Source organism: Panthera pardus, unplaced genomic scaffold, assembly GCF_024362965.1.
Source record: "Panthera pardus isolate Hobbes unplaced genomic scaffold, ASM2436296v1 HiC_scaffold_19, whole genome shotgun sequence".
In the NCBI taxonomy this organism is placed as follows: domain Eukaryota; kingdom Metazoa; phylum Chordata; class Mammalia; order Carnivora; family Felidae; genus Panthera; species Panthera pardus.
Genome location: NW_026526754.1, coordinates 7745529 through 7772990, shown reverse-complemented (window position 1 = coordinate 7772990; position 27462 = coordinate 7745529). Strand labels below are relative to the sequence as shown.

At 50.5% G+C, this 27462-nt stretch overlaps 1 protein-coding gene across 2 annotated transcripts; it reads right to left on the bottom strand.

Annotated features, from left to right (window-relative positions):
• Positions 1–86: 86 nt before the first annotated feature.
• Positions 87–27033, bottom strand: PSKH1 (protein serine kinase H1). Of its 2 annotated transcripts, XM_019455519.2 has the most exons (4): positions 26911–27033; positions 16063–17089; positions 7675–7781; positions 2181–2346 (listed from the first exon to the last, which is right to left on the bottom strand). In XM_019455519.2, exons 2-4 carry the CDS (start codon positions 17017–17019, stop codon positions 2295–2297), a joined length of 1116 nt encoding a protein of 371 aa, XP_019311064.1. In that variant the 5' UTR covers positions 17020–17089; positions 26911–27033; the 3' UTR covers positions 2181–2294. The 2 variants fall into 2 exon arrangements, with proteins under 2 accessions (XP_019311063.1, XP_019311064.1); XM_019455518.2 differs by lacking the exon at positions 7675–7781 and having other exon boundaries at positions 87–2346.
• Between the last annotated feature and the right edge of the window lie 429 nt (positions 27034–27462).

Below are 27462 nucleotides of genomic sequence, written 5' to 3'. Positions count from 1 at the left end.
TCCTGGGAGTCCCCTTCCCCTCTTGCGACTTTGACTTCTGGCATGGCAGGTATCTCCTCCCCTGGTCCACAGCAAGGAGCCTGGGCTGTCAGAATGGATGGGCAGCCTTCCCTGGGGAGGGCAGCCTGTTTATTGAGTACAGAGGATACATTTACAAACTGAGTACACAAAATAAATAACTGCACACTCTCCATCTATGGTCCATGGCATAAAGGCCCATGTCTCCAACCTCCCTCTGTCCTACCCTTAGGGTCAGGCCTATCTTGGACAAGAGAGGAAATAAATCCCCAGGGTTCAGGCCTCCAGAGGCACTTGGGGAAGTGAGGGGAATTCTGAGGCCACAGGGCTTGGGCTCTCTGCTGCCTTGTGCCAGGAGCACTGAGGATAGGAGGGAATGTTTAAGGCAGTCGACTTGGCCCAGAGTGTTCTCTTTGGCCTTGTTTCCCACTGGAGGTGGCACATGCAGAAAGAGGAGGGCCTGGCCCAAGGCTACCCACTGGGAAAAACTGAGTGAGGGCCAGTCTCTCCCTGATGGCAGAGGCCCTGCAATCTAGCTACAGCTAAAGCTGGGCCACACCTCCTTTCCTGCCACTGAAAGCAGCTGAGAAAGAAGGGGACTTGGGTTCCAGCCTTGTTTGTGGTGGTGGGGAGGCACCTTGACTAACACGGGGATGGTCTGGCTCAGGCCTCCGGGAAAGCAGCCACCCAATTCCACCCACCTCCTGCAGGAGCCCCCTCCAACCTAAGATTCGGCAGGGCCCAGGCTGGACAGGTAATGCTGTGAAAGGAAGCAAGGACAGGCTGGACCAAGCAAGGCCAGCTGTGAGAAGGCCAGGGCCCCAGGCACTCAGGGTTCAGAGGCAGGTCACACAGTATGGCTAAGTTCCAACTGGAGCTGTGCAGAAGCTCAGCAGAAGGGGAGGGCTGAGCAGCCTGGGACCTTTCCTCAACACAGCAGCTCCTTCCTTCCCACTTCCTCTAGAAGATGAAGGGTGAGTACAGTGGTCATTCCCAGGCTGCCCATACTCATGCCAGACACTAGATGGCGCCTTTATGCCACTGCAGAGCCTGAAGGGACGGGACATTGGGCAGTACCAAGGGTAGAACCAGGGCTGACACTGGAATATTGATGGGACTCTCCCTGGGAAGCCCCTGGCCTGTGCCTTGGCCCAGGTGCCCCCATTCCCCAGGTAGCAGCAGTGGGGCTCCCTTTAATCCCCCACAGTTGGGAAGGAGGCACCCAGGGAATAGAATGGGCATCCAAGGGGGAGAAAGAAGTGATAGTGGGCTCTGCAAAGAAGGCACTGAGAGCAATGGGCTGGTGGGCAGGAGCTCTCCCTCCCACTGTCAGAGAGAGGTTAGAGCCTGGAGCAAGCCTGCTACCAACATGGCCACACAGTCCAGAAGGGCCAAGGACTATGCCATGGCCCTACCACCAGAGGTTCTAGCCAGTCCTGAGTCCAGGAGGGGCCTCTGGGGGTACCACAAAGGAAGAGAGATCTTGGGTGAGAGGTGGGAGACTTAGCTGGGAGTCCAGCCAAGACACAAGCTTTGGGCCTACCTGGGCCTCTCTCTGTTACAGATCAGGATGCAATGGAATGTGGGAGGCCAGAGATGAAGGTTCAGTGGAGGAAAGAGGGTTTCAGAAGTAACTGTCCCAAAGAGTCCTGGGACAACAGGATACCCTCTACCTGGCACAGCTTGCCTCTTTGGTCTTGGGGAAGAGCCAAGGGGTGAAAGAGCCCGAGGCCAGGTCCTGCCCTTTTCCCAACTGGTAGCAGAGCAGTTGCCCACCAAAAGGAGCACCGGTGCCAGTTCAGAGGGCTCACACGTCCCCAGGCTCCCTCCACTTGGTCACACCAGGCTCAGGCCCAGGATGAGGATGGGGGCTGCTGAAGAGAAGCGGGTAGGGCCATTCACCTGCTGCCGGCCATACAGGCCTATCTCCAGAGAGGGCATCAGGGCCAGATGGCACAGTGATGCACGGCCAAGCTGGGACCACGGGATGTCTGCGCCGTAGCCAGCAGCTCAGCCGTTGTACTGCTGCTGGTATCGCAGGTTGAGCTCCCGCAGTTCCCGCTCACGCACACGGCGTGACTTGTTGGAGCGCGTAGAGCGGCTAGAACGCGTGGACTGGGCCGACTTGGTGCTCTGGCAGCGGGAGGAAGCACGTTTGAGGAGGTTCTGGGAGATGGAGCGGTGCAGATTCTTCATGGATGAAGAGGCTGCCATGCTTACCACCCACGGGTGCCTCAAGGCCTGCAGTGCAGTCATACGGGCGCCAGGATCCACCGTCAACAGGCGATCAATGAAGTCCTTGGCCAAGTTAGACACACTGGGCCAGGGCTAGAGGCCAAGAACAAGCATTAGAGCGGGAGCACTCAACACTGCTCTCCCCATCCTGATGATGCCATCACCATAGCACTTAGCATTATGCAGCATTCCAGCACTCTCCCCCTAGAGAGAGGCACTGCCCAGCTCCTCCCAAGTACAGCATTCTTTCTGGACCTCCCCTTCCTACCCAACACTGGCCCAGGCCACCAAGCAGAGGCTGTTCTCTGGGTAAGGAGTCCATCTGACAAGTAGGAGAAAGACCTGTTCTCCCCCGTTCCCCCAAGCAGCAAACTTCTAAGGTATCTGGACTCGAAGCCTGGCTCAGGAAGGTGGTCCCCGTCAAGATCCCCCAGCTACCCCCAAATCACTATAACTCAGGAAGATTTAAAGAGAATGACCCAAACCTTCCACCATATCCTGAGCCAGACTTAAGCTCCAAACTCTGGATGTCCATATCAGGCCACTTAGCAGGGAACTTCCTTGTCTTTTAAGAGGTGACCCACCTCTCTCCATCTGACAGAGTGATGGTGGGCAACCACTGCCTTCCCCGCATCAGCCTCCACCCCTCAGCCATGGGGAGACAAGGAAACAATTCAAGGCAACTAGATTTCTCCATCTGCTGAGAGGGCAGGGAGCTCTTGGGGGATAGGTGGGACCAGGGCCTTTCTTTCCAGTCTTCACGACCTCTTTAAACCACACAGGGGATGCCTGGCAGTGCTCTAGACCAGCCTCATTTTAGTACATTCTGTCCTCAGAGAAACTGCACAAAGCCTGATCTCCTACAAACACCCGTGGCTGCCTCACCTCAGCCATACACCAAGCAGCTGTCTGTCTCAGGGACTCAGCCTGTACAGCTTGTCTTCACCCGGCTGAATCCTCAGGTTCTCAGGGTAAAGGACACTTTCTCAGGCTTCCTCTTAGCCCCCAGAGCTAAGCAATTATTCCAGTGATTTCAAGTTCATTGTTCATTCCCATTAGACCAAGCTAAGCTGGACGAGCCCTAGTGCCTGGTGCTAGGCATACAGAGGCCCTCAAGGCCCTCAAGCCCCTCTACTGGAGGAGGGTAGACACAGAACTGTTCTGAGTGCCTGAGTCTTCTGGGAGCACTTTGGCATGGGTTCTGATATTCCCAAAGAATAGGCAAGTAGGACCTTTGCTGAGCCTACGGCAGGTTTGGCCGGGATATTAAGGGCACCGTCACCCTCCTTCCTGCCGAATGAGGTCTGCCTGTTCCACTTTATGGTGCCCTTTGCCCTGGGGCACAACTGAACTCAATCTCCAGGGGGTTCAGGAAAATCTAAGAGCCCACATTCAGGGCAACTGTATGCCCATTCAGCAGATACACTTACACACTGACTATTGCTTCCCCCAGTTCAACTCCCTTGACCTCCAATTCTTCCCCCGTACCCTTCCCCACTTACATACAGGAGGTGGAGGGGGAGCACCAAGGAGAACACTCTTCTGAAGTCCCGAAGAAGGGGTGGGGACTACTTGCAGTTGCTACCCTAACCTGGTTTTTGGAAGGCAAATCTCAGCTTTTACTAAACTGAACTGGTGGAAAATGACAGATCACATTACCGAACAATCACTTAACAGGGTCCTCCTCACCAATGTGCTAGCTCCCAGCAATTCCTGGGGAGACAAGAGCCCTCAGGAGGAAGACAGGGCCTCAGGATATGCAGGCAGGGGAGCCCATAAATACCTTGCTGAGAGCAGTGAGGGGGTGCAGAGCGACAGCCCTCCCACACACACAGTCTGGTCCAAGTTTCCCTGCAGGCCCGCGCAGCTCAGGGCTCCGCTACAGAGGCTGACATGCAGGGGGACTGGACTACACAGCTGCCACAGTAGCTTTTGGCTCACGGTTCAAGAAAGCTCCATGTCTTGCTCCTGCCATCTGAACACAAGAAGCCACTGTGAGGGGCCAGCCAGTCGAAACCACCGACACTCGCTGCAGCCCCGATCACTCACTTAAGTAATGGAAAGAAAGGCATAATGGGGCCCCCGACGGACAGAGCAAAACCTAGAAGCTGAACAGACTGGGTCATGGGAATACCTGTGCTGCCCTACCAGCCTTTCTGGTCTCCAAGAGAAAGAAAATCACTGAGAAATACACTGTGGCTCAGCAAGGCCTACTGGTGGGACAGCCCAAAGACAGAACTGGCAGCCCAGGCTAGCCAAACAGGGCTGGGACATGGATTCTGCCCATGCCCCCTTGGTCCAGCCAAGAGAGAAGAGGGACAACTCCTCTGATGACAAAAGAAACAGTGGTGAAGCTGGACTCACAAGCCAGGAACCTAAACATAGATGGGTCAGAGACACCCCCACTTCACATCCATACCCAGCCAGACCAAGCCAGACCCCTGCAGTTCCACACAAGTCCAGTGCAGTCCGAGACTGGCCTCTCACCAGACCCATCCTGTGAGCTTAAGCATTTTCATCTCCAGAGTGACACATGCTCACACCAGGCATCGACCCCTGCTGCTCGCCGAGCGGCCAGCCTGTTAGTGACAAAAGTGAGCCAGATTGATCTGTGCCTTCTGCTCCCCCAGATGCTTGCCTCCCCAATTACTGTGTACACGCAGCCGTGTGCAGAATGCCAATGAACTCATTTATCTAAGGGCCAGCCCGGCCCTCTTCAGCAGGCCCTGGCTCTCCCCATCTTTCAGGAGCTATAAGCAGCTGGACCAGGTGGGTCCCCCAAGCCAATGTGACTTAAGTCATCCTGACCTGAGAATCAGGCTGTGCCAATGGCACCCGGCCTAACCCTCATACCCTGAGAGGCTTGCAGCAGGAAGTCAGGCAGGCCAAAAGCAGGTAAGTGGTCCTCAACCCACCCCACTACAGTGAGACAGGGGCTCAGGCTGCCCTTCAGAACAGTGCGCCCCTGGGAGCACTGCTGAGGCCTCCAACAGTACTCAGCAAGGAAAAGCAAGACTCCACACTCACCCAGGGCCATGCTTCTGGTCAAGTCCAATTCAGTACCTCCTAAGAAAGCTTTCAATACCCACAGACCAACCCACTTGTTTCTGCAACATACTTGGGCCTCTAGAGCTCCATGAGTATGTCTGTCAGCCCATGACTGTCTGGCTGGGTAGCACTGTGGGCATGAGAAAGAGAATAGTGATAAACAGTCATGCCTTTGACTTTCCATAGCTCTAACTGCTGGCTCTGGGTAAAGAACAGAACTCTCACCTCAGTAAACTTGGAGTCAAGTCAGGGACACATGTGAGGCTCAGGTGGCTGACAGAAGGGACAGGCCCCAGGTACCACCTGGCCAGTCTCCCAGAGGCTTCCACCTGTTTCTGGACTGACTGAGAGTATGGGGCATGGAAGGGAATGTTAAATGTCAGTCTGCCATGCCTCCAGATTCAGGTCTCCCTCTGCTGTGGGAGCCTAGGGCAGCTTCAATACCCAGGGTGAGAGCCTACACTGTCCTTTCCATGAGCCTTTTATGAGCTGTGTGTGTGAAGGGCTGGGCCCTGTCCTGAAAAGATAAGGAGAGACTGTAGGAGGAGGGACATCACCTCCACCCTGTTTCTGACCATCAAGCTGGTTGTCCTTTTCCCTAGTCTGTGGCCCTTGAGTCCTCCTCCCCTTGCAGTTAGGGTACCTACCTTTTTTTTTTTTTCCCAAGTAAGCTCTGGGCTCAACCTGGAGCTTAAACTCATGACCCCAAGATCAAGAGTCACGTGTTCTACTGAGTCAGCCGGGCACCTCTAGGGTATCAACTCTTGATACTGTAACAGCAGAGAAGCCAAAAAGGGATAGATGGAACTCTCCCAGAGCACTTCCTTACCAACTTCACCTTCCTCATCCCCTGTTTCTGAGGGACCAGTCACTCCTCAGCAGCAGAATCCAACATTCCCTCTAAAGGGAAGCACAAAATCAGAAAGGACTTTCCACTCCAGCTCAGAGGATGAACTTCCCTCCTCCCCAGCCCCTTTTACTTGCTCTAGCTCTAATGTCACAGGGCCTGGGAAGAACACTGCCCAGGCCACACTACCAATGGTTTCGCCTTAAGCCCAAGGGCTAAAGGAACAAAGGATGAAGGCAGCTCTCTGGCCCAGAATGCCGAGAGAGGAGGAAGCTGCTTCCCTCCAGAAGCAAACCTAGCTCACAGGCCTTGCCCTAGACTCCCTCTGAGAGGCAGGTCTGACCACTCTTAAGTGAGGGCAAAGAAAGGCCTGGCTTTTCTGGATGGCATCTGGGTGACAAATTAAAGCATTAGGCTGAAAGCCCAGAGACTTCTAGAGCTTCTAGACATTCTAGGTCTACTTTCTCTGTGCAACCTTAGAGAAAAGAAGCCTCCTCACTTTTAATATGAAGGAGCCAGGGGCGCCTGGGTGGCTCAGTCAGTAAACATCTGACTCTTGGGTTTTGGCTCAGGTCAGAATCTCACAGTTTGTGAGTTTGAGCCCCATGTCAGGCTCTGCACTGGCAGCACAAAGCCTGCTTGGGATTCTCTCACTGCTCCCCCACCATCTCCCCCCACTTGTGCTGTCTCTCTCTCAAAATAAATAAACTTAAATTTTTTTTTTAATGTTTACTTTTGACAGAGAGAGACAGAGCATGAGTGGGGGAGGGGCAGAGAGAGAGGGAGACACAGAATCCGAAGCAGGCTCCAGGCTCTGAGCCATCAGCCCAGAGCCGGACGCGGGGCTCGAACTCACGGACCGCGAGATCGTGACCTGAGCCGAAGTCGGACGCTCAACCGACTGAGCCACCCAGGAGCCCCTCAAAATAAATAAACTTAGAAAAATATATGAAGGAGCCAAATGCAATGGATTTTAAGTGTCTTCCAGTTGCTAAAGTCCTGGATTCTAAGGACACGGCTTCCCAGCTTTCTTCCTCACTTGGCTGCATGTGAGAAACAGAAGCATAGCATCTAACATTTAAATGGCCTTGACCTCTTGACCTCTATGGGTTCTTTTCTAGGCCATGATGACTCGGGAAGGTTCCCTGGCAGAGAAGGTAGCCTCACCAAAGAGCTGCAAGAGCTGCTAGAGCTGTTAGGGGAATGAAGGGAGGAAAGAAGCCTGGGCTTTGCTCCCATGACTCAATCTTCCCTCAGCTTTGTCTCAAGATGTATTTTCAGAGCCAGTATTCCCACCCCCAAAGGCCTCCTTCCTGTACTTATGTGGGCCTGAACGAGAGCAGAGAAAAGAGCACGTTTCTGGGAAATGGAGCTTTGGGTTTACACAGGAGAAGAGAACTATTAGTACGACAAAAACAGCACACTCTGACATTGCCCATGAGGCGAAGTGTTTTGAAAAATTCGGCAGAGCTAGACATAGTGTGGCAGTGGAGCCAGCAACCCCTTCCTCTGGTCAAGACACTCACCATCCTGGTGCCTGGGCTTCCACACCAAACAGAATCCACCACCCTAGGACCTGGCAGGGGATGGGTGGGGGCTGAGCAGCAGGAAAGAGGACCTTAGGGGAGAGAGCCTGAAGGGAGAAAAAGAAGGAAGATAATAGAATTTTAAAAAGACGCAGAGAATGAAGATAAAAATAAAACAAGAAAAGGCGTGACAACTTAAAGGTTAGCAAAGCTGTGTTCTGAAACTTGAAATGAGTAACAAAATGAAATCCTGGGGGCGCCTGGGTGGCTCAGTCAGTTAAGCATCCTGACTCTTGGTTTCGGCTCAGGTCACGATCTCATGGTTCGTGATCGAGCGTCACATCGGGCTCTGAGCTGGTAGCGTGGAGGCTGCTTGGGATTCTCTCTGTCTCCCTCTGTCTCTGCCCCACCCCCGCTCATGCTGTCTCTGTCTCTCTCAAAATAAACAAACTTAAAAAAAAAAAAAGTGAAATTCTGCACCCCCACCTGTCCCTGCCCAGAGTCCACAAAGTGAAGGACAGGGAAAGGAGGGAGACAGGGTACAACTCAAGAATCCGCAAGGATGCTACGTGCTCACTTTGGAATCAAGGGGATGCTGGCAACCTGTGCCAGCAACCAAGTGCTGTCTGCTTTTAATAATGTCTTGGAGCAGTCCTGGAAGGTTCTGGATTTTAGAGCATACTGCTGAGTGGTCTCTTTTAATTCCACTCACAGATTTTGCTGAGGCCAACCTGGCTCTTTAAAAAAAAAAAAAAAAAAAAAAAGTAAGAAAAGAAAAAACAAGGGGCGGGGGGGCGTCTGGGTGGCTCAGTTGGTTAAGTGTCCAACTTCATCCAACTTCAGCTCAGGTCATAATCTCACTGTTCCCGAGTTCAAGCCCCACATCGGGCTCTGGGCTGACAGCTCAGAGCCTGGAGCCTGTTTCAAATTCTATGTCACCCTCTCGCTCTCTGCCCCTTCCCTGCTCACACTCTGTCTCAAAAATAATAAAATAAGCATTTAAAAAATAAAAAACATAGGGCACCCGGGTGGCTCAGTTGGGTGTCTGACTCGATCTCAACTCAAGTCTCAATCTCGAGAGTCCTGTGAGTTTGAGACCCCTTTTGGGCTCCGAACAAAACAAAACAAAACAAAACAAAACAAAACAAAAACACACACACACGAAAACAAAACAAAAAAACTTCCTCCCATTCTAATTTCTGACACAGTTTGGAGCCCTGGTGGCTATTAGCATGTAACACACACTGAGACTCTGTCCCTGAACCCTGGGTACACAGGACTTGGACAACATGGAACGACAGGATGAGTGAAGAGATGAAGGAGACTTCTGCTCCAAGCTGGCCAGGCCATACTGAAGCAAAGCTCAGGTCTGGGCACCATACTTGCTCTGGGAGACAGATGAACTGAGGCCAGGCAGGCATGCACGAGAAGAGTGACCTTGTGAGATGGAAAACTGACCAAGGAAGGAGAGTCTGGAGAGGCATGGCCGGTGGGGAGTGGTTGGACCAGGTCATCTTTAGCCATCCCATCCACCTGCAAGTATGCTTCCGCCTCAGTGGGGGCAGGAGGGGATGAGTGTGGGAGGCCGTCAGCGGATTTAAAGAGGTCAGATCGTGGGAGAGACAACAGCCGTGGCAGCTCCCAGAGGAACTCAAGAGCCTAGAAGCGACAGTGCCTGTGAGCAGGCAGAGCTATCCAGGTGGAGACAGACAATGAGAAGAGCAGGAGAGGGAGGGGATGGATGGCACACACCAGGCACTGCTCCAACACAACCCACGATAACAACCCTTTGTTGGAGAGGCCTCGGTGGGGCCGGGGGTGGGAAACAGCAGTGATGAAAGGAGGATCTGACCCTGAGTTAATGAGAAGCTGGAGGTGGTCAGGGCCAGGCATTTTGGTAGGAATGGCTGAATGCAGCAATGTAGGAGATGGGCCTCTGTTTCTGCCACCACAGGAGAGAACTGCTCTCTGGGGACTGTGTAACCAAGGCAGCAGCGGCAGAGGGAAGCTTAGAGGAGAGAGCTCCAGGGAGCTGAGCGGTGGACCAGAGGTGGCACAGGAAGGGGATACTGCCCCCCTCCGCTCCAAGCCTGCCTCCTGCCCCCACCAGGAGGAAGCTACCCCTGCCTTCCTCCAAAAGGTCTCCAAGCACAGCGACCAGTGAGGGTCCAGTAAGGCCCTCACCTAGTAGACCAAATCATATCACCTTCCAGTGACCAGTCAGGGATCTGGACTGCCAGCATCTGCTCCTACAGTTAAAGAGGAAGACTTGTCTGTTGAATACTTACTGCGTACCAGGAGGTGTGGTGAAGTAGGGACAGCCCTTCCAGAGGGATCCCTCCTGGACAGGTATGGGGGCATCATGGGATCCTGGCATAGAGCCAGCACCATCACTCAGCTCTTGGCACGCAACAGCCACCAGCAGAGAGGCAAGGAGCAAGGCCTTAGAGATACCTCACAGCAAGGAATTCTAAATCAATTTGTGTTTCCTTGTGCTGTCAGCTATTGAGACAGACATGGGAAAGCCATCCACTTACTCTGGGAGCAGGAGGCAGCAAGAGAAGAGTGATGAACTGATGGCCCGTCACAGCCCCCATCCACACTGGAGGTGGGAATGTGAGGCAGTTAAAGACAGCCAGCAGAATCCAAGCACAAGCCTGGAAACATGCTACCTGCCTCTTTGCATTTCATCTGCTGCCTGCACACAACGTCCAGTCTCCAGCTCTCCCACATCCCTGGAGAAGTCCTCTCCATGGTTCTGGGCCAAGGTCCTATCCCTACTCAGCTGGCTGCTATCTATCAGGGCATATGAATGATCAGCCCCCTCACAGGCGCATGATCAGCCCCCTCACAGGCACCGATGCCCTTCACCTACAGAGCAACAGGACATGGCACATTCCCCATACCTCCTTTTATCTTCAACATCCCAGGGTTGAATGACAAGCGTTAAGGTCATTTAAAGAAGTAGGGCTCTCAGAACTACAAGATGGTCCAACTCACGCCCCTGAGCGCCTGCCCCTTGGTGCCACATGGATGGGTAGTCAGACTGCAGGCCAGAGGCCATCCCTGAAAAGCCACCTCCCTCCAACAAAATCCCCCAGGGAGTAGCACGCTGGGTCTGCAAGTGGCCTTCCTCTCCCACCAAGATTCTGTCCCTTGCCTGGCAGCACTCTCTCTCTGAACAAGGCACTGTAAGAACCTCTGCCCCAGCCCAGCTGTTCGTGGGGCAGTCACTTGGGCTTGCCCACAGCTCAAAGACTGCCCAAGCAGAGGGCAACAATTAAAGGCTGCCAAATGAGGCAGACAGCAAAGCTGCTGATGGTACCACTTTGCCATCAATCCCACAAGAGCCTCTTCGTCTGTCCTTACTCTAGGAATAGAACTCTTGAGAAAAGCAGTAACATTAGGCCGGCAACATCACATCTCACATCAAGTCAATCATAGAATCTCCAAGTCAGTGGGACCGTAACAGTCCTCTAGTATGGGTCTTAACAGATGATGACTCACCTTCTGTGTCACTCCTTTAGAAATAACTGCTCCAGTCCTTCTGGAATCTCTCATGACAAGAAGCTCCCTCTTTCGAGGTGGCTCTTTGTGTCTTCAAACTGCTCACACACTCAACACAGGCCTTCTTCACATCTGGCCAACATGTGTCTCCCATCACTTCCCACATGACCCTGGCTTGGCCCTCTCCACTCTGGCACCTCTGGTCCCCAGAGAAAATGCAGATTTCTCTTCTCAAAATTATGTCATAGCCGTCTCCTTCCCAGCATTCCCTCCTCTTCCAAGATTCCTGCAGCTGCTTCTAAGCAGGTCTGGTCACAGACTACTAGACACATCTCCAGCAGGCTCTTCACTTTTTCCTGGAGTCCAGCCCCCAGAAGAGGGGGCTGCCCCGTCTGCCTGCCAGCCACTTTTGGGTCCTTTCCCAGGGAATCACTGACCACCAGTGCTTCCCTCAGGAGAAGCCAGGAGAAAAGTACCGGGAACATAAGTATTGATACACATGCTGTCTTCAAGGACCTCACAGGCCTAAGAGATGTCCACAGACAACAGCCCAAGAAAGTGCTGAAACAAAGACTCCAGCAACATGCTGAGACATGTATGTCAAAGAACATAGACTGTGGGGATGGAAAAGCCAAGAACTCTGACACCAAGATGGCCTGGATTCAAATCCCAGGCCTGCCACCCTCTAGCTGTGAGACCATGGACAAGTTACTTAACCTCGCTAGCTTCAATTTCCTCATCTGTAAAATGGGGCATTACACCCACCTGGCAGCACTGTTGTGATTAAACATGTTGGATACAGAATCCCTAGCCCTGTGTCTGGTACTCAGTAGGCACTACACAGCACCATTCTTGATGGAAGCAATCTTTGAATTGAACCTTTTAGAGCTGGTCAAGTTTCTACGGCCAACAGTGGGAGCAGAGTGAAAAGCCTGAGCTTAGTACGTGGAGTGAGTGGAGCAAACATCTTGGGCCTATGGTGTGTAGGAAATGGGGCAGAGAGTGGGGCCAGGGCTATGGCCGGAGTATCTAGAGTGTCAGGGTTGTGGGGTAGGAGCCAAGCACTTGGTGTATTTCCCTCCACCACTGGGCCCCACCCGGGGATGTCAAGGCAGAAGCCTACATACTCTTTGGACCATAGGGCAGTCAGGTGTCTCTCAATCTGCCCCTGTAAGATGATGCTCCTACAGAGCTGCAGGAGGATTCTCTCATCTCACTATGGTTCACACCATAGTGGAGCTCATTCTCTGGAATCGCTGATCTGCCCCAATTACCCCAGGACATCAGGTTCCCCCATCCCCAACGGGGATTACTCCAACAGCGCCCAGTAAGCCTTCCTCCTGCGGGTCTCTCACAATACTTTCTGCTGCATTCCCCCTTTACTACCAAGAACACAGAGGACTCCCTCACACCTAATGCTTCCAATCCCCAAGTAGCCTCTGCAATTATGGAGCTCCCAACAGCAAACGGCAGGCCTGGCCCAGCCTCATCAACCTGTACTCCATTACCTCCAAACAATCTCCCATTTATTCTGAGCACAATCAGCAATGTCCCTTTCTCTGAGCCTCCTCCTTCTCAAAGCTCACCTCCTGTAGAAAGTCCACAGAAACCACTGAGCCTGACAGGGGGCTGCAAAGACATAGGCTTCAGGAAATAAGCACATTGGGTAGGCACATACAACACCACTACTAGAAGGAGGGGGGCAGGAAAAATGTCCCTAGAAAGGCACTACCATGCAGCTTACTGTCAGGTGAGGAATGCACATCTCCAAACCTTGCTGAGCTCAAAGTGGGTGGTCCTTCATTTGCAGAAGAAGCTAGATTAAAACACCCCCTTAACATGACATGGTCTCAGACAGGTTTTCTCACAGGGCCTTGCTCACTTAGATGGCCTTCAGAAGGGCAAATGACCATCACACAGAAGAAGACAGATGACTGGACTGAGGGTGGGAGCAGGGCCCAGCCCAAAGAAAGGGGACCAGTCCAGCCACCTGATCTGAGCCACACAGCTCACGTTCCAGACTGCCCAAGCCCTGTGTTGGCATGTGCCTGCCAACAAGGATTTGTTCTGTGGCCATTTCCTACTCCTAGTCCTTTCTCCCCAGGCAATCTCAATCTTCATGGGGATGGAGAACATGACTTCATGTCTCTATGCATCTTCCCCAGGTGCACTTATGGGTAAGGCAATGGCCAGGGGAACAGAGAGATGCTTGGTCCCCACCTCAGAGCACCTGCTCTAATGATGAGACCTCCCCACCCAGGAAATACCCCAGACAAATCCCACCCAAACCACAACTCTCTGTAGATGGTGGTAGAACCAGTTTTTGGAGTCAGATGGCATCTGTCTACTGTAATAGACAGGTGCTATCAGGGTTGGCCATGAATTTGACTCTGGAACTGGGAACTCATGCTTTCAGCTTCAAGTGAGGGGTTGGGAGGCAAGGTTGGACAGTGCCCCATTCCCCTTGCCACACACACACTGGAGCCCCAGACTGTGATTCCAACAGAGCAGGAAGCAGGCTCAGGACCCAGTCCTGTGGCTACAGAAGGAGCAGGAAGCCTGAGTCTATTCCTCACTACATTCATTTGTCATTCTCCCAGACACAGATAATCAACAGCCAGTTAGCAAGACTGCAAGCTCCAATTAGATAAACTGCTTGATCGATAACTGCCAGAATCAGGAACTCTTGGGCAAACCTACAGGCTTTTGAAAGAGTCAACACCTTCGTCAACATCTCTTGGGAAACCTCCCTCTCTGCTATAGCTAAGTCCACTACTCCCTCTGCCAGGAAGAACCCTAACAGCCTGGCATCACACAGAGCTCCTAGTGCACAGCAGCCAGGTCAGGCCTTGGCACAACACTGTCTCTGGCAGGTGGATGCTGGGTCTTCTGGCCAGTGATGAAACCTGGCCCAGAGGGTGAGCAATGAGGTGTCCTCTGCGACCACACCATCACAGCCTGCACTTCCCAGCCAGTCAGGGTTTGTTTTGTTGAATCCATTTGGTGCAAAGAAGATGTGAGAAACTTTAAGAGAGAGCTAGAGAAAGCCCCAGTTTCTCCTTCGCCTGTGGCCAGCACAGAGCTGGTCTAAAGATGAAGGCTTCTAGGGGCATCTGGGTGGCTCAGTTGGTTAAGCATCCAATTCTTGGTTTCGGCTCAGGTCATGGTCTTGTGGTTCATGAGTTCGAGCCCCGCATCAGGCTTTGCACTGACAGTGTGGAGCCTGCTTGGGATTCTCTCTCTCCCTCTTTCTGCCCCTCCCGCGCTCACTCTGTCTGTCTCTCTCTAAATAAATAAATGAATGAATGAATGAATGAATGAATAAATAAATAAATAAAAACTTTAAAAATAGATGTATATTTTAAAGATGAAGGTTTCCCTCCCTTCCTCATACAACTCTGACATGTGACCTGGAAATCCCCCTAGGGAATGCCAGCCCCCAACCTCACAGGAAGTCCTTGACTGACCCCATGACCACATCTGGAAGCTGATAGGGAATTGATGGAGCACAGGACATTAGACACTGAAGACAAAGTGGCAAGAGGCTTTGGGGTAACTTCTGCAGGAAATGCTGCTCTGGACCAGTTGGCTGGGGCCAGAGAGGACCCAGTCCAAAGTCCTTGGAAGGAAAGCTAGGTTTCAGAAGGAAGCTGGTCCCAGAGCTCCTTCCCCTCCACATGGGTAGTTCAGGAGGCATGGACAGCAGTCAGCAGGCCCAAGCCTGAGAGGAACACCATGGGGAGCACTCTGCAGGGGAACTTGGGGAGGGGCCCTCACTGCCTTGGCAGAATCCTGTTCTCCTACAAAGCTTACTTCACCTCCTATTTAAGCCATCACATATTCTTTTATTCACAACCTTCCCAAGCCCACCATTATGCTTGTAGCACCTGGTGGTGCCTATGGTCAGCCTCCTCTCCTACCCAGTCAGCATCCTGCCTAAGAACCAACCAACTCTTTCTTTTTGTGCACCTTCCTTCAGCTCCCACCAGTACTGAAACCTAGAAGATTTTTTTCAGGTATCAGGGAAATCCGTGGATCCAAAGACACAAACTCCTGGTTGAATCTGGCCTGCAGGTTAGTATTTGTTGGCACAGAAGATAGTACGTAAACATGTGAATGGATTCCAACATTTTACAATCAAATTTTCTGGCTTCTCTTTAGAAAACTGGAATGTCTGGGTGCACAGAATCCTCTGGGCTGTGTGGCAAAACTGGGAAAAGATGAGCAGCAGCGGCTCCTGTAGACAGGGCGTGGTCACGCTAGCTTGTCCCAGGTCCCTGTGGAGCAGATGTTGTGGATGCCCTGTCCCATGTGCTCCGGCCCGCGCCTACGGTGCTGCTCCTGTGCATGTGGACAGCTCCCAGTGCCAGTGCCTGCATCTCCCTGCTTCTTTGCCTGAAGATTTTCTCCAGCACTAGCTGGCATTCAGGACAGCCCAGAAGTGCCAGGGATTTAACGCCCCACCCCCTAATAAATTCTCGACTCATACAGGAGTCAGTGTATTAACACCCACCCACCTTCTTGTCCCTCAGTGGTACAATTCTGAGGCATGTCCCATGTGATTATTCACAGGGCTCCCAGTGGGAGTTCCAGTGGCCCCCAGGAAGTCTACTTCTTCATATGCCCTTTAGTGGCTTCCTCCCTTTCTGCCTTACCTTCCCCACCCTTCATCTGTGCTTACTGGAATCATATCCCAATTAAATGATCTGCTCCCAAGTCTCAGAGCTCACTTTTGGGGAAACCCAAACTGAGATATCCTACTATTCTCTACCTGCCTGGCCCCATGAACATGGTCCTCAGAGCACATCCTTCTGATCAAGAGCTGCAAGATATCCCCCCACCCAGGGGCCTCCCAACATCCCTGAGACAGGGCAGACTCACCTCCCCCGAGTAACTGTACTTGCCCCTGAGGATTTGCCGGTACAGCCTGGTGCGGTTGTCATCCTCAAAGGGCATGGTGCCGCTGAGCAGGATGTAGGCAATGACACCCAGTGCCCACATGTCAACTGAGTTGGTGTAGGGCTTGCGGACCAGGACCTCGGGAGCAATGTACTCGGGTGTGCCACAAGTGGTCTTCATCAGGCAGTCATCACCCTTCTTGCGGGCACTGGCCAGGCCGAAGTCAGTGATGATGATCTTGGAGTCAGTGCCTGGGTGGTAGTAAAGCAGATTCTCGGGCTTGAGGTCTCGGTGTGTGATGCCCAGCGCATGCAGGTATCGGACACCGTCCAGCACCATCTGCAGCACCCGTGTGGCATCACGCTCAGTGAAAGAACCCTTGGCGATGATGCGATCAAAGAGCTCTCCACCAGTGGCCAGCTCCATCACCATGTACACACGCTCCTGCGTCTCAAACACCTCCACCAGCTGGATGATGTTGGCATGACGCACCCGGCGCAGCACACGCAGCTCTGACTCACATACCTCTCGCCCTTCCCGGTACTTGGTCTCAATCATCTTGATGGCATACGGCTGCCGGGTTGCACGGTGCTCCACGCGTACTACCCGGCTGAAGCTGCCTCGGCCAATCAGGGCTTTGATGTCGTACTTGGCTGTCACACGTGGGTCAAACTTAGCCCTATACTTAGCCACCCTGGCCCTGCGTGGTGGTTCTGAGGGAGGCTCTGTGTGGCCGGCAGTGGGGGCACCAGGGCAGGGGTCTGCACACTGACTGGCTGCTGGGAACCCAGCTTTGAGAGCACCAACACTGTCCACCTCTGTGATGAAGTGCTTGTACACATCACTCTTAGTGCCACTGAAGGGCTCCACCTTCTTGACGAGATCCAGCTGGACATCCTTTGGCGGCTCAGGAAGGACCTTGCTTGTCCCACAGCCCATCACGGACACGGGGGCATCCTCTCCAACGAGGCTGGCAGGACCTGCTCTGCAGGCAGTGCCCCGTCTACACCTACGCAGACAAAAGAAAGGGCAAGTCAACATAGCCAGAGATAGCTCTGAAAGGATAGCAGCCACCCTCCTCACCTATTCTCCCTTGCCCCTCAATAAATGTAGCCTGAAGACCTGACTCTAATATGGTTGCCTGGAAGGGAGGATGGTGTTGGCCCCTGAGTGCTCAGTGAAGGGTCCAGATGAAAGGTTGGGTCTGAGCTCCATGGTCTTGACTTACATCTCCCTGGATCTGATTCTCATGCTGCTTTCCAACACCAAATGAAGGGCAGGAACATGCATGGGGCTCAGCTGTCACTGCCCCCACCCTCCTCCCTACTCTGTCTGGGCCCCTTATCCTAGTTGAAATTCTGTTTTTTTAAATGCTAAAATCATTCCTCTTATTACTCTGACTCATCTTTCCTGAAACGGGGGTGTGGAATGTTGGAAGCCGACTCTCCAACACTATCACCCAGCAGGGCTCAGAAAGCAGCTTCTCCAAGGTGTCCCTCATGCATATCTTTCCTCGCCCTCTAGCCTCCTGCAGGGGTTGATTCCTTCCTACAACTGCTGCCACCACTACCATCACTACCCTGGTTCTCTGCCCTAACCTTACTCTTTTCTAGATGGTTCTCATTACTTTGCTAATGCACCATCTTCACCTGGCAGTTTAACATCTTGTTCCAGGGTCTTTCACTTCCCCAGTTCACCATACAATGCCACACAACCCAAGGCTGGCTGAAATCAAACCCTGTGAACTTAGGACTACAAACCTTAGCACGTTGCCACCAGGTAGCCACCAAACTAGCTTGGGCTTCATTTAAGAGACAAAGGAGACCATGAACTCAGAAAGGACACTAACAGTTTCATCTAGATGTGACTCAGGCTGTGGATCAGAGTACTCTGCTTCCTTGGGATGAGGATCCAAGAGCTTCTCCACTTGCTTCCCAGACAGAGATGTTGCAACCATTAACACCCTGTGGCTGGTAGGGCCTGGATAAGGTAAAGTGTTGAAGTAATGCTTTCCAGAAGTCACTTCTACCCTGGCCATCCTTCTCTATCTTGAGGGCCCCATGGGTGAAAGAAGAGGGATGAGAATTTCCTATTGATGATGCCATACAGAATTAGGAGTAAAATTATCAAATCAGAGCAAACATTTATTAAACATTGTAAAGGAAAAAACCAGCTATTCCCCCTTCCTATGTAAGGAAATAAACAGTTCTTCCCTACTGTGTATTTTTCTTCACTCTGTGTGTCTCCTCTACCTTCACAGAGAACACTTCATTTTGACACCTCTAATCACATGTGTGGAGTCCCCACCCCAAGCAATTCTTGTAACACCAGCCAGATGTCCTACAATTTAACTCAATTCTGACACTGTCTACCCAAAGGTAGCATCAGATCCCACAGGTTAAGGGCTCAGGCTCCCTAAGACTGCCCCCGCCCTTACACACACTTCAGGTACCAGTTACAAGTCTAAGTTATCACCTGTGTTTCTGACCAACCGATCACAGATAGGGGTCCCAACAACCTCCTCCTTGGGTTCAATCAATTTACTAGAGAGATTCACAGAACTCCCAGAAACACTTACTTACATTTACAGTTTATTAAAGGATATGATAAAGGATACAAGTAAACATCCCGATGGAAGAGATGCACAAGGCAAGGCACGTGGGAAGGGGCATGGAGCTTCCATGCCCCCTCTGGGTGCACCACTCTCCCAGCACATCTACGTGTTCACCAACTCAGAAGCTCCCCAAACACCCTACTACTGGGATTTTATGGAGGCTTCATCATATGGGCACAATCAATCATTAACTCCATTTTCAACTCTTCTCCCTTCTCAAGAGAATAGGAGGCAGGGCTGAAAATTCCAAGCTTCTTATCATGGCATGAGTCTTTCTGGTGACTAGCTCCCGTCTAGGAGTCACCTGGGGGCCCACTCAAAGTCACCTCGTTAGAATAAAAAACACTCCTATCACCCAAGAAATTTCAAGGGTTTCAGGAACCTGTATCAGGAACTAGAGTCAAAGACCAAATATTAGAATAACTGATGCTCTTTATGCTCTTATCAGTTAAGAAATTACAAGGGTTTCAGAAGCCATGTGCCAGGAACTGGGGGCAGACACCCATATGTATTTTTGTTTACCTCACAAACATCTACTAGGTGCTAGGGATTCAGGAATGAGTAAGACATGGTCCCGTGTAGATTATATTTTAACACACACACACAGACACAAAAGCAAAACCTGGTCACTAAGGTCACAGTGCAAATGAAGAAAACATCATAAAAACAGATCATTTCAATATAGCATGTTAAGTGTTAAGCTTGAGAAACAACAGTAGACATAAGGAGAGACACAGGAGTTAAGGAAACCTTCCTGGAGGAGGTGACCCCACAGTGAATTTCGAGTAAGGATGAGTCAGGTGAGGAAACGTGGGAATGGTGTTTCAGGCAGAGAGCACAATATACTCAAAGATTCAGAGCCCCAGAATAATACCGTGTCCGGGAATGGGCAGTTTGGTGGTATGAAGACAGGACTGGGGGTGGGGTGGCTTCAAGTTCTTGAAGCAGCAGGAACCAGGTTGTGGAGAGCAGCACAAGGTAGGGTGAGGAACCAAGACCTTCCAGGGAGGTGACTGGAACTACCAAAGAGTTTACAAAGAGAGGCAATCAATCTGTGTTTAGAAAGAAGTGAACTGGAGGAGGGTCAAAGTAGATTAAAAGGGCCAGGGAGGAGGGTGGTGGCCCAGATAGCAGGGTGGGACGGAGGGGTGTCAGCAGGAGAACTGACAAGGACTAAAAGCTAGATATAAAGAGTGAAAGGAAGGAGAGAGGGTGACACGCTAGTCCTTTGCTTGGGCTCCTGGGCAAAACAGTCAGCAGCATACCAGGAGGGACAGGTTTGGGAAACGGTGGGAAAAGATCAGTGTTGGATGTGTTGCAGGGCACGTGCAACATCCATATGACATTCACTGTGGATCACTGGAAGTAGAATCTGACATTTGAAAAGAATCAGCGTCAGAGATTCCATGGCTAACCACGGGTGGTGCTTTGAGCTAAGGGGCGACGCCTAACCCACCCCCACCCTCACCCCCGGGAGAAGCCAGCAGGCCATCCCATCAAAGGCAGCGGAGGGAGACACAGGCAGGTTTTGCTGTGGCAACTTGGGCATCACAGAGAACCCACAGAGGCCACCAGATTCCAGTGAGTCAAGGGCCTGCTTCTAAGGTGGTGATACTGCCTAATGTGGCTAATTCTTTCAAGGAACAAGCTCATCACTGAAACATACCCAAGAGCTCGATTATCAATCAATCCATCAGATAAAAAGGAAGAATAGGGAGACCACAGATTAAGGGCTCAGATTTTAATCAACATGTGGATATGACTGTCAGTCGAATGAGGTATATCTTTCCTCACACGAGGGAAGATTCCTCCATCAACTCATCCACATTTGCTGCAATTCTCACCCAAATGTCGAGGAGATCCCACACAGTAGCTCAGGAAATCATGTTTAAACAAAGGCATTTAGAAACAAGCTTCTTTTTCACAGAGGCTAAAGATTAGAACCGTGGACAGGAATTCTGCAGATTCATCTCTTCTTTCAGGGAAAACACAATACTCTCAACGTAGTCAAGGGCTGCAACTCAGGAAGAGGATAGTTCTTGGGCCAGGTTTCCTGAGGCACAATACAGGGCCCTGATCCCCAAGACCACTGGTAAGCAACATCTATCACCATTAAGAGAGAAGACAAATGGCACAGGTGACCCAGCACGGCCACTCAGATGTCTTCTCCCTGGTGAGGCAGAATCCTAGATTCACAAAATAAATAACTGTTTCCAGGCATATGCACTGGGTCTTTTTGTTTAAATGTGCACATCTAGTCTGGTCTTGCTGAGAAAAACTAAGGTTTACAAAAGAAAAGGCCTGACTTCTCACTTTAAACAAATAAAGTATGGGCAGGGATCTCAAGTCAGCACTAAGACAGCCAAGGAGTATCCCTCTCTGACCTTCCTTCTTCCTTTCTGGGACACAGTTTCTCCCACATCTGTTTCAATTAGAAACTCTTCAAAGATAAGCTGATGCTGATACTCCACCTTCCCAACTACAGATGAAGAGCAGAGGACAGAGGCTGCTAGCTCAGGGGGAGGGCAACAGCCGACAGCCTCCAGGTGATCACAGCTGCTCCACACTCTAATCACATCTGTAAAAGTCTCGTTTGGCAGAGGTCAGGTGAAAAGGCAAACGGGGACAGGGAAGGCATCTGACAAAACTTCTGGGAATAAGGGCAGAGTGTTTTCCTGCCCCCCAGCTCTCCTGTGTAGCCCCCAGCACAGTGACCAGGGTGTGAGACAAGACTCAGGAGGTCACACCTTGCCAGCTATCACAAGTCACTATTCCCTTTCACGACACCAATCCTAACACATCTTTCAGAAAGAACTGAACTCTCTAAAGTCGGCCTCCATACCCTCAACTCCCAACCTCCTGCCAAGCACTCCTCAAGGAGTGCCAGCATGTTGGATAGAGTGTGGTAGTGGGCATGAGCATTCAGCACTACTGTCCTAATACTCTACAGAAACGAAAGGCCGAGAAAAACATAAACTTGTCCACAGCCACTTAAGATAGTGACTGCCAAGGAAGGACCTAAATCTCCTGGTTCTCCATCCAGAGCTCCTTCCATCACAAGGGAGACTCCGCAAGTGCCTGGATCTCAGCAGAGGTCGGCAGGTCAAGGCCTCTACCCTTCCTCATACCACTCTGCTAATGAGTTAACAAACCTTTACTGAGGACCTTTTCTGAAGGATCTGTATTATGAAACCTCCATTCCAAGTACACTCTGGGTCACACTGCTCACTGCTGTACTCTAGATTGCCTTAGAACACTAGAACTGTCAGCCCCCTTGAAGGAAGAGGCCACTTCTTGGGTTTCTAGAACTCTCTGGCACCCAGCAAAGTGCTGAGCTCAGAGCAGTGATTCATGTTTGCTAACAATGAGTGAAAGGTGGACTGGCTCTTGGATTTCTACCTGCTGCAAGGCACCAATTTCAGAACCTCAAAAATTTTCAAGTGTCAGGAAGAGACCAGATTGATGGTTAAAAGAGAGCTGTGCTCTTTCAGTGCCTGTGTAAATGTCCTCAGTGACAAAGGAAGCTGGAGCTCTCAGGTCTGTTTGAGTCTTACAGATTGTTAATTGAACTCCAAATCAAATTTGTCCACAAGCTGCCAGACCTGACCCATGGGAGAGAGGGGGCAGGGCCTACAATGGACCTTGAAACAATTTCCTGGCCACGGAAGCCAAGTGTGTGGCTCTATCCAAGGCAGGGGCCCATAGGCACCCAGCCCTCTCCAGTAACACCCCCTAAGATTGTTCTCCACAGAAAAGCTTCATAACCTTTCACCTGTAAAAGGTTATGCTCTATGTTTTGAAAGACTATCTATCAAAATGAAGTAGACAGTAATCTCCCAGTAATCCCAGAAATAAGGAACTATTAAACAACACTTCTAACCATCATGGGGCAACAGAGATACCAGGCAAAAGAGCTTGTCACTTTAGATGAAAACTCCTAAACAAGGACCTCTGCAACCTTAGGGAGAGCTATGTGATTCTGCTTTTTCAAACTGGGAAACTGACACTGCATCTAGCAATTCCACTTTCAGAAATAATGCTATAAAACCACTTTCATGAGTATACAAAGGTGTATTTGTACAAGGAAGTTCATGGCAAAGTTCTTTATAATAATAATGGACATTACCCAAATATCCATCAGTAAGAGAATAATTAAATAAAGATCCATTCATTCAATGGAATACTCTGAAGCTGTTGAAATGAATGAGGTAAATCCGTATATACTGACAAAGAAAGATACCAGTCAATTTTATTGAATGGCTTCGTGCCAGGATCCATATCCGTGATATAGTAAGTCGTTTAAAATAGCATCTGAAGTATACATCCAATGAGGGGGTTAAAAAAAGATACAGACATATATGTAGAAAAAATATCCTAGAAAGGTAAAAGAGAAACTTGATGGTGATTGCCTCTACGGTGAAGGGAACAGAAGGAAGGAAGGAAGGAAGGAAGGAAGGAAGGAAGGAAGGAAGGAAGGAAGGAAGGAAGGAGTGGAGGGAGGGAGGGAGGGAGGGAGGAAGGAAGGAAGGAAGGAAGGAAGGGAGGGAGGGAGATAGAAAGGAAGGAAGGAAGGAAGGGAGAAGGGGAGGGAGGGAGAAAGGGAGGGAAGGAGGAAGGCAAGCAGGCTTTGACTTCTCACTTTACATATTCCTGTGATTTCTGCAATGCTATTTTTTTTTTTAAGTAAGCTCTACACCCAATGTGGGGCTTGAACTCATGACCCTGAAATCAAGAGTCCTACGCTCTACTGACTGAGCCAGCCAGGTGCCCCAGCTATTTTTTAAAATCATCACTACATATTACGTTTTTAAAGTTAACAAAAATATATACTGTAGAAATGTACAGACTATTATACAAATTTTTTTAAAGTGCCAGAGGAATATACACCAAATTATTACAGTGTTTGTGTCTAAAGACACTGTGCATTATTCACTCCTATGTTTTAACTTTTTTTTTTTTTTAAGTAGGCTCCATGCCCAACATGGGGCTTGAACTCCAGACCCTGACAGCCCAGAGTAGCATGCACTATAGACTGGGCCAGCCAGGCGGCCCAGTTTTAACTTTTAATATTATTTCATAATAAAAATTGTTATGACTTCCTTTTTTTGTTTTAAAACAGCTCCATGCCCAGCCCACACAGGGTTTGAACTCACAACCCTGAGATCAAGACCTGAGCTAAGATCAAGAGTCGGACACTTAACCAACTGAGCCATCCAGGCACCCTGATTTCTTTTTAGAATATAGTAACTCAGGACACCACTTCCCAAGGACTCCAGTTAGGCATCACTGCTTTACATGGTAATAATTGGTGGGCAGAGACTCCTGTCTTAGGGCTGAGAGGAGAAAGTTCAAAAGTTTGCTGTGTCCTCATTTAATCATGACCCCAGCTCCATCTAACACATCCCACCACTGGCCATCCCACCATCAGAAATACAGACTCTGGCAATGTACCGGGAGTTCTCCTTCCAAAATCCCAAAGTTCAACCCACAAATATTTACTCAACTCCTGCTGTGGGCCAGGAACCCTGCCAGGGGCTGTGACAGGCAAAAAGAAGGTTGCCATAAACTCTACTCTCAAGGAACTTACAGTACAGATGGTCCCACATCAAGAGTCTCTCTTATGATGCCCTTTGAGGCCACTTCAAGACTGGTAGCCTGGAAAGGGACCCTCTGAGATAATTTTCCTCCGCAAAATGGAAACACGACATTTTTTTACTTTAGCATCGTATCAGACACCATGACAACAGAAGACTGTCCCAAGAATTAGCCCAGTGATGACCTAGCCAATACAAATTCGCTTAGTATTCACTGAGTAAGATTCTTGGAAGGAAAGGGATTTCAAATAAATAAATCTCCTTCTAGCTCTCAACAAGCAGAATTACTTCCATTCTTCCAGGGCTGTACTTCTCAAAATTTTCTCTATGCACCCTGGTATTGAGGGGGACAGCTGTTCTCAGCTATCTGGAAACTCAAGGGTCAGTACTTTGGCATACCTACAGCCCATTCATATCATATAGTCGGGAAGCTCTGAAAAGGACAAAATTGCCCACATAACATGTGAACACTTGTAAAGTAAAACAGAAGGCCAAACTAAAGCCTCACTCATTTAACTATGAACTTGTGACTGACAGAGATCCCCAGTATCTATTTCAGATTCCAGAGACAGTAGGATCTTCAGGGGTATCCCATTCCAAGTGAGGTGCAACTCTAGCTCGGTGTCAGGGGCAAACAGGTTTCCTGACAGTTGTACTTTCTCTAGCTCATTTATACAACTTAAGAAGTTCAGGAATTGCAATTAAACGGGGAAAAAGCGCTTATACAACAAACCTACCCTCTAAGGGGTCAGCATTCCAAATTTCTTCCAGGGGAAAGACCAACTGCAACTGCCCTGAGGAGAAGCAGTTTTGTCATAGCTTTCCTTGATAAGCAGAAATTACCTTGAGGAAATTACATAAGGCAGCTTCCTACATGAGACTCAATTTGAAGAGCAAACAGGCTTCCTGAGATCTCCTTTTGATAAGGGACACACTCTGGGAGAACAGCCATTAATAAAAACGATGTCTTCCATTTCCTGAGTTCCAACTGTGTTAAGTATCTTATATGCACTCCCACTCTTCTATGCAACTACACACAGTAGCCATGATTACTGCTATTTTGGGATGAGCAAAGTGGGACTTCAAGGACCTCAAGATCTCACAAACACCAAGAAATGAATCCAAGTCTTTCTGATTCCAAAGCTCAAACTACTACCACAAACCACTCAAGCGAATCATACTGCCTCCCCAAAGTATGGGCAATGAGACTCTAACAGGAGTCCATATGGCACAGCTAAGCCCTTCCCAATGGACAAAGAAGACCCAACAGTTTCCTAGTGCAATGACAAAGATGTTCAACTAGGGAGCAAAGTCACCTGAAGTGTTGTTTTTTGTTTTTGTTTTTTTCCAAAATACAGTTTCCTACCAGATTCCAGATATTCTGAATCAAAATATCAGAGAGTGAGACTCTTGAATCTGTATCTTGAAAAATTACCCCATGAGATTTTAGACCATCAAAGTTGACAAGGCTGCACCACCTACCACATGCATACATGTGCATGTGCAAACAAGAGATACACATTTGCTGTGCTCATCTCAGGTCGCGGCCCCTAATAGGGGCTCAGTAATATAGCTGAATCTGGTTCTAAAACCAACAACCCATCCCAGTCCATTCAGCTCCTACTTTATAGCAGGCACAGAGCCAGCCAGACACTCAGATGCAGACAGGAGACTCACTCCCACCATCACGCGACACAACATGATATACTCAACAGTAGTCACATGAATAAAATGACCGAGGAGCCAATGGTTACTTGTAAAGCAAGAGAGGCTTTTCCAAGGAAAGGTAATCTAAGATGGATTTTAAAGGATAGATGTAAATTTTCCATTCTGGTGGTTAGGGGTGGGGTAAAGAAGAGTATTTCAAAATGTATTACAAGTACAAAAATGAAAAAGTAGAAAAGTATTAAAACACTGAGCTCAGAAGGTAGAAGTGCCCAGGTATTGACTTCCGGGTCATGCCTCTACCAGATTATGAAGAACCCTGAATGCCTTACTAGTGAAGCTTGGACCTCATCCTATAGGCACCAGGGATCCAGTTTCATGCAGTGAAGGACTTATTCAAATTTTCAGGTGGAAATTATCGCTTCAGCAGCTTCGTGGAGGGAGAGTGGGCGTGGGGAGCTGAGTGTCCCCTTATAAACTGAAGGATGATGGTTCGCGGAGCAGGCAACCCGGCTAGGCTCAGGCCTGCTTTTTCCCAGGCTGAACACGGAAGTGACCAGCTGCCCCGACAGCTCCTAGCGTTCAGTCGCAAAGGCGAGGTGTGAAGTAGGTGCCGGACACGTAAAGGCAGTGAGGACAACCTGCTTAGTTCACCGTGACCGACGCCGGCTGGTTGAACAGGGGGCAGGGCAGCTGACCACGTCCACCAGGCCCACACAGCCCCAGACATCGGGGCCACCCAGCACAGCAGCACGTTTCGAGACCAGTCCAGCCTCGTACACCTGGGATCCCAAGCAGCCACCTGGCCTGTTCCCCAGTCCCGCAGGCCCCTGCACACTGGGCTCCTGCGGGGCTCCCTGGGCAGGGATAGGCCCAGTGCTCCAGGAAGCGACCGTGGCCGCAGGTCGTCAGTCCCTCCCGCCCGTCGGGCCGTCGCCCTGCGCCGTGCCGCCTCACCTCGCACGGGCGGCAAGGTCTTCGGCGTCTCGGCGGCTGTGGTGACCCTCTCCGGACCGCGGACAGGGTCGCCGCCGCCGCCATCCTCAGGCGTCAGCGTCGTGACATCATCACAGCGCGCGCTTTACGCCAAAACAAACCCAGGCCGCCCCTGGGGCGGGGAGGGGGCGGACCCTCGGGAGAGCCCGGCTACGCGTTTAGCGCCTCTCCCAGCGTGGCCTGCCAATCAACGCCTTCGGGGCCGGGACTTACTCTCTACCGGCTGGGTGAATCAAGTTAACCCTGAAAGTAGCTCGACCTTAGGCACCGAGAGGAACCGCGGGAGGTAGAGACAGAAGTGTCAAAATTTCTTGTTAGGGCAGAGGGTGCTCTGTAGTGCGAGGGTGGGGACATAGTGCGTTTCAACAGAGGTTTCTGAGGTGCCTCTGGAACTCCGCTAAGGATCGTTTTAAAGTTCATTAACAAATCAAAAATTTGTAACTGCAATTAAAGTAATTTAGGCATTCAGAAGTGTTAATTTGGCTGTCATCACGGTGGAGTTGCAAATGGTTG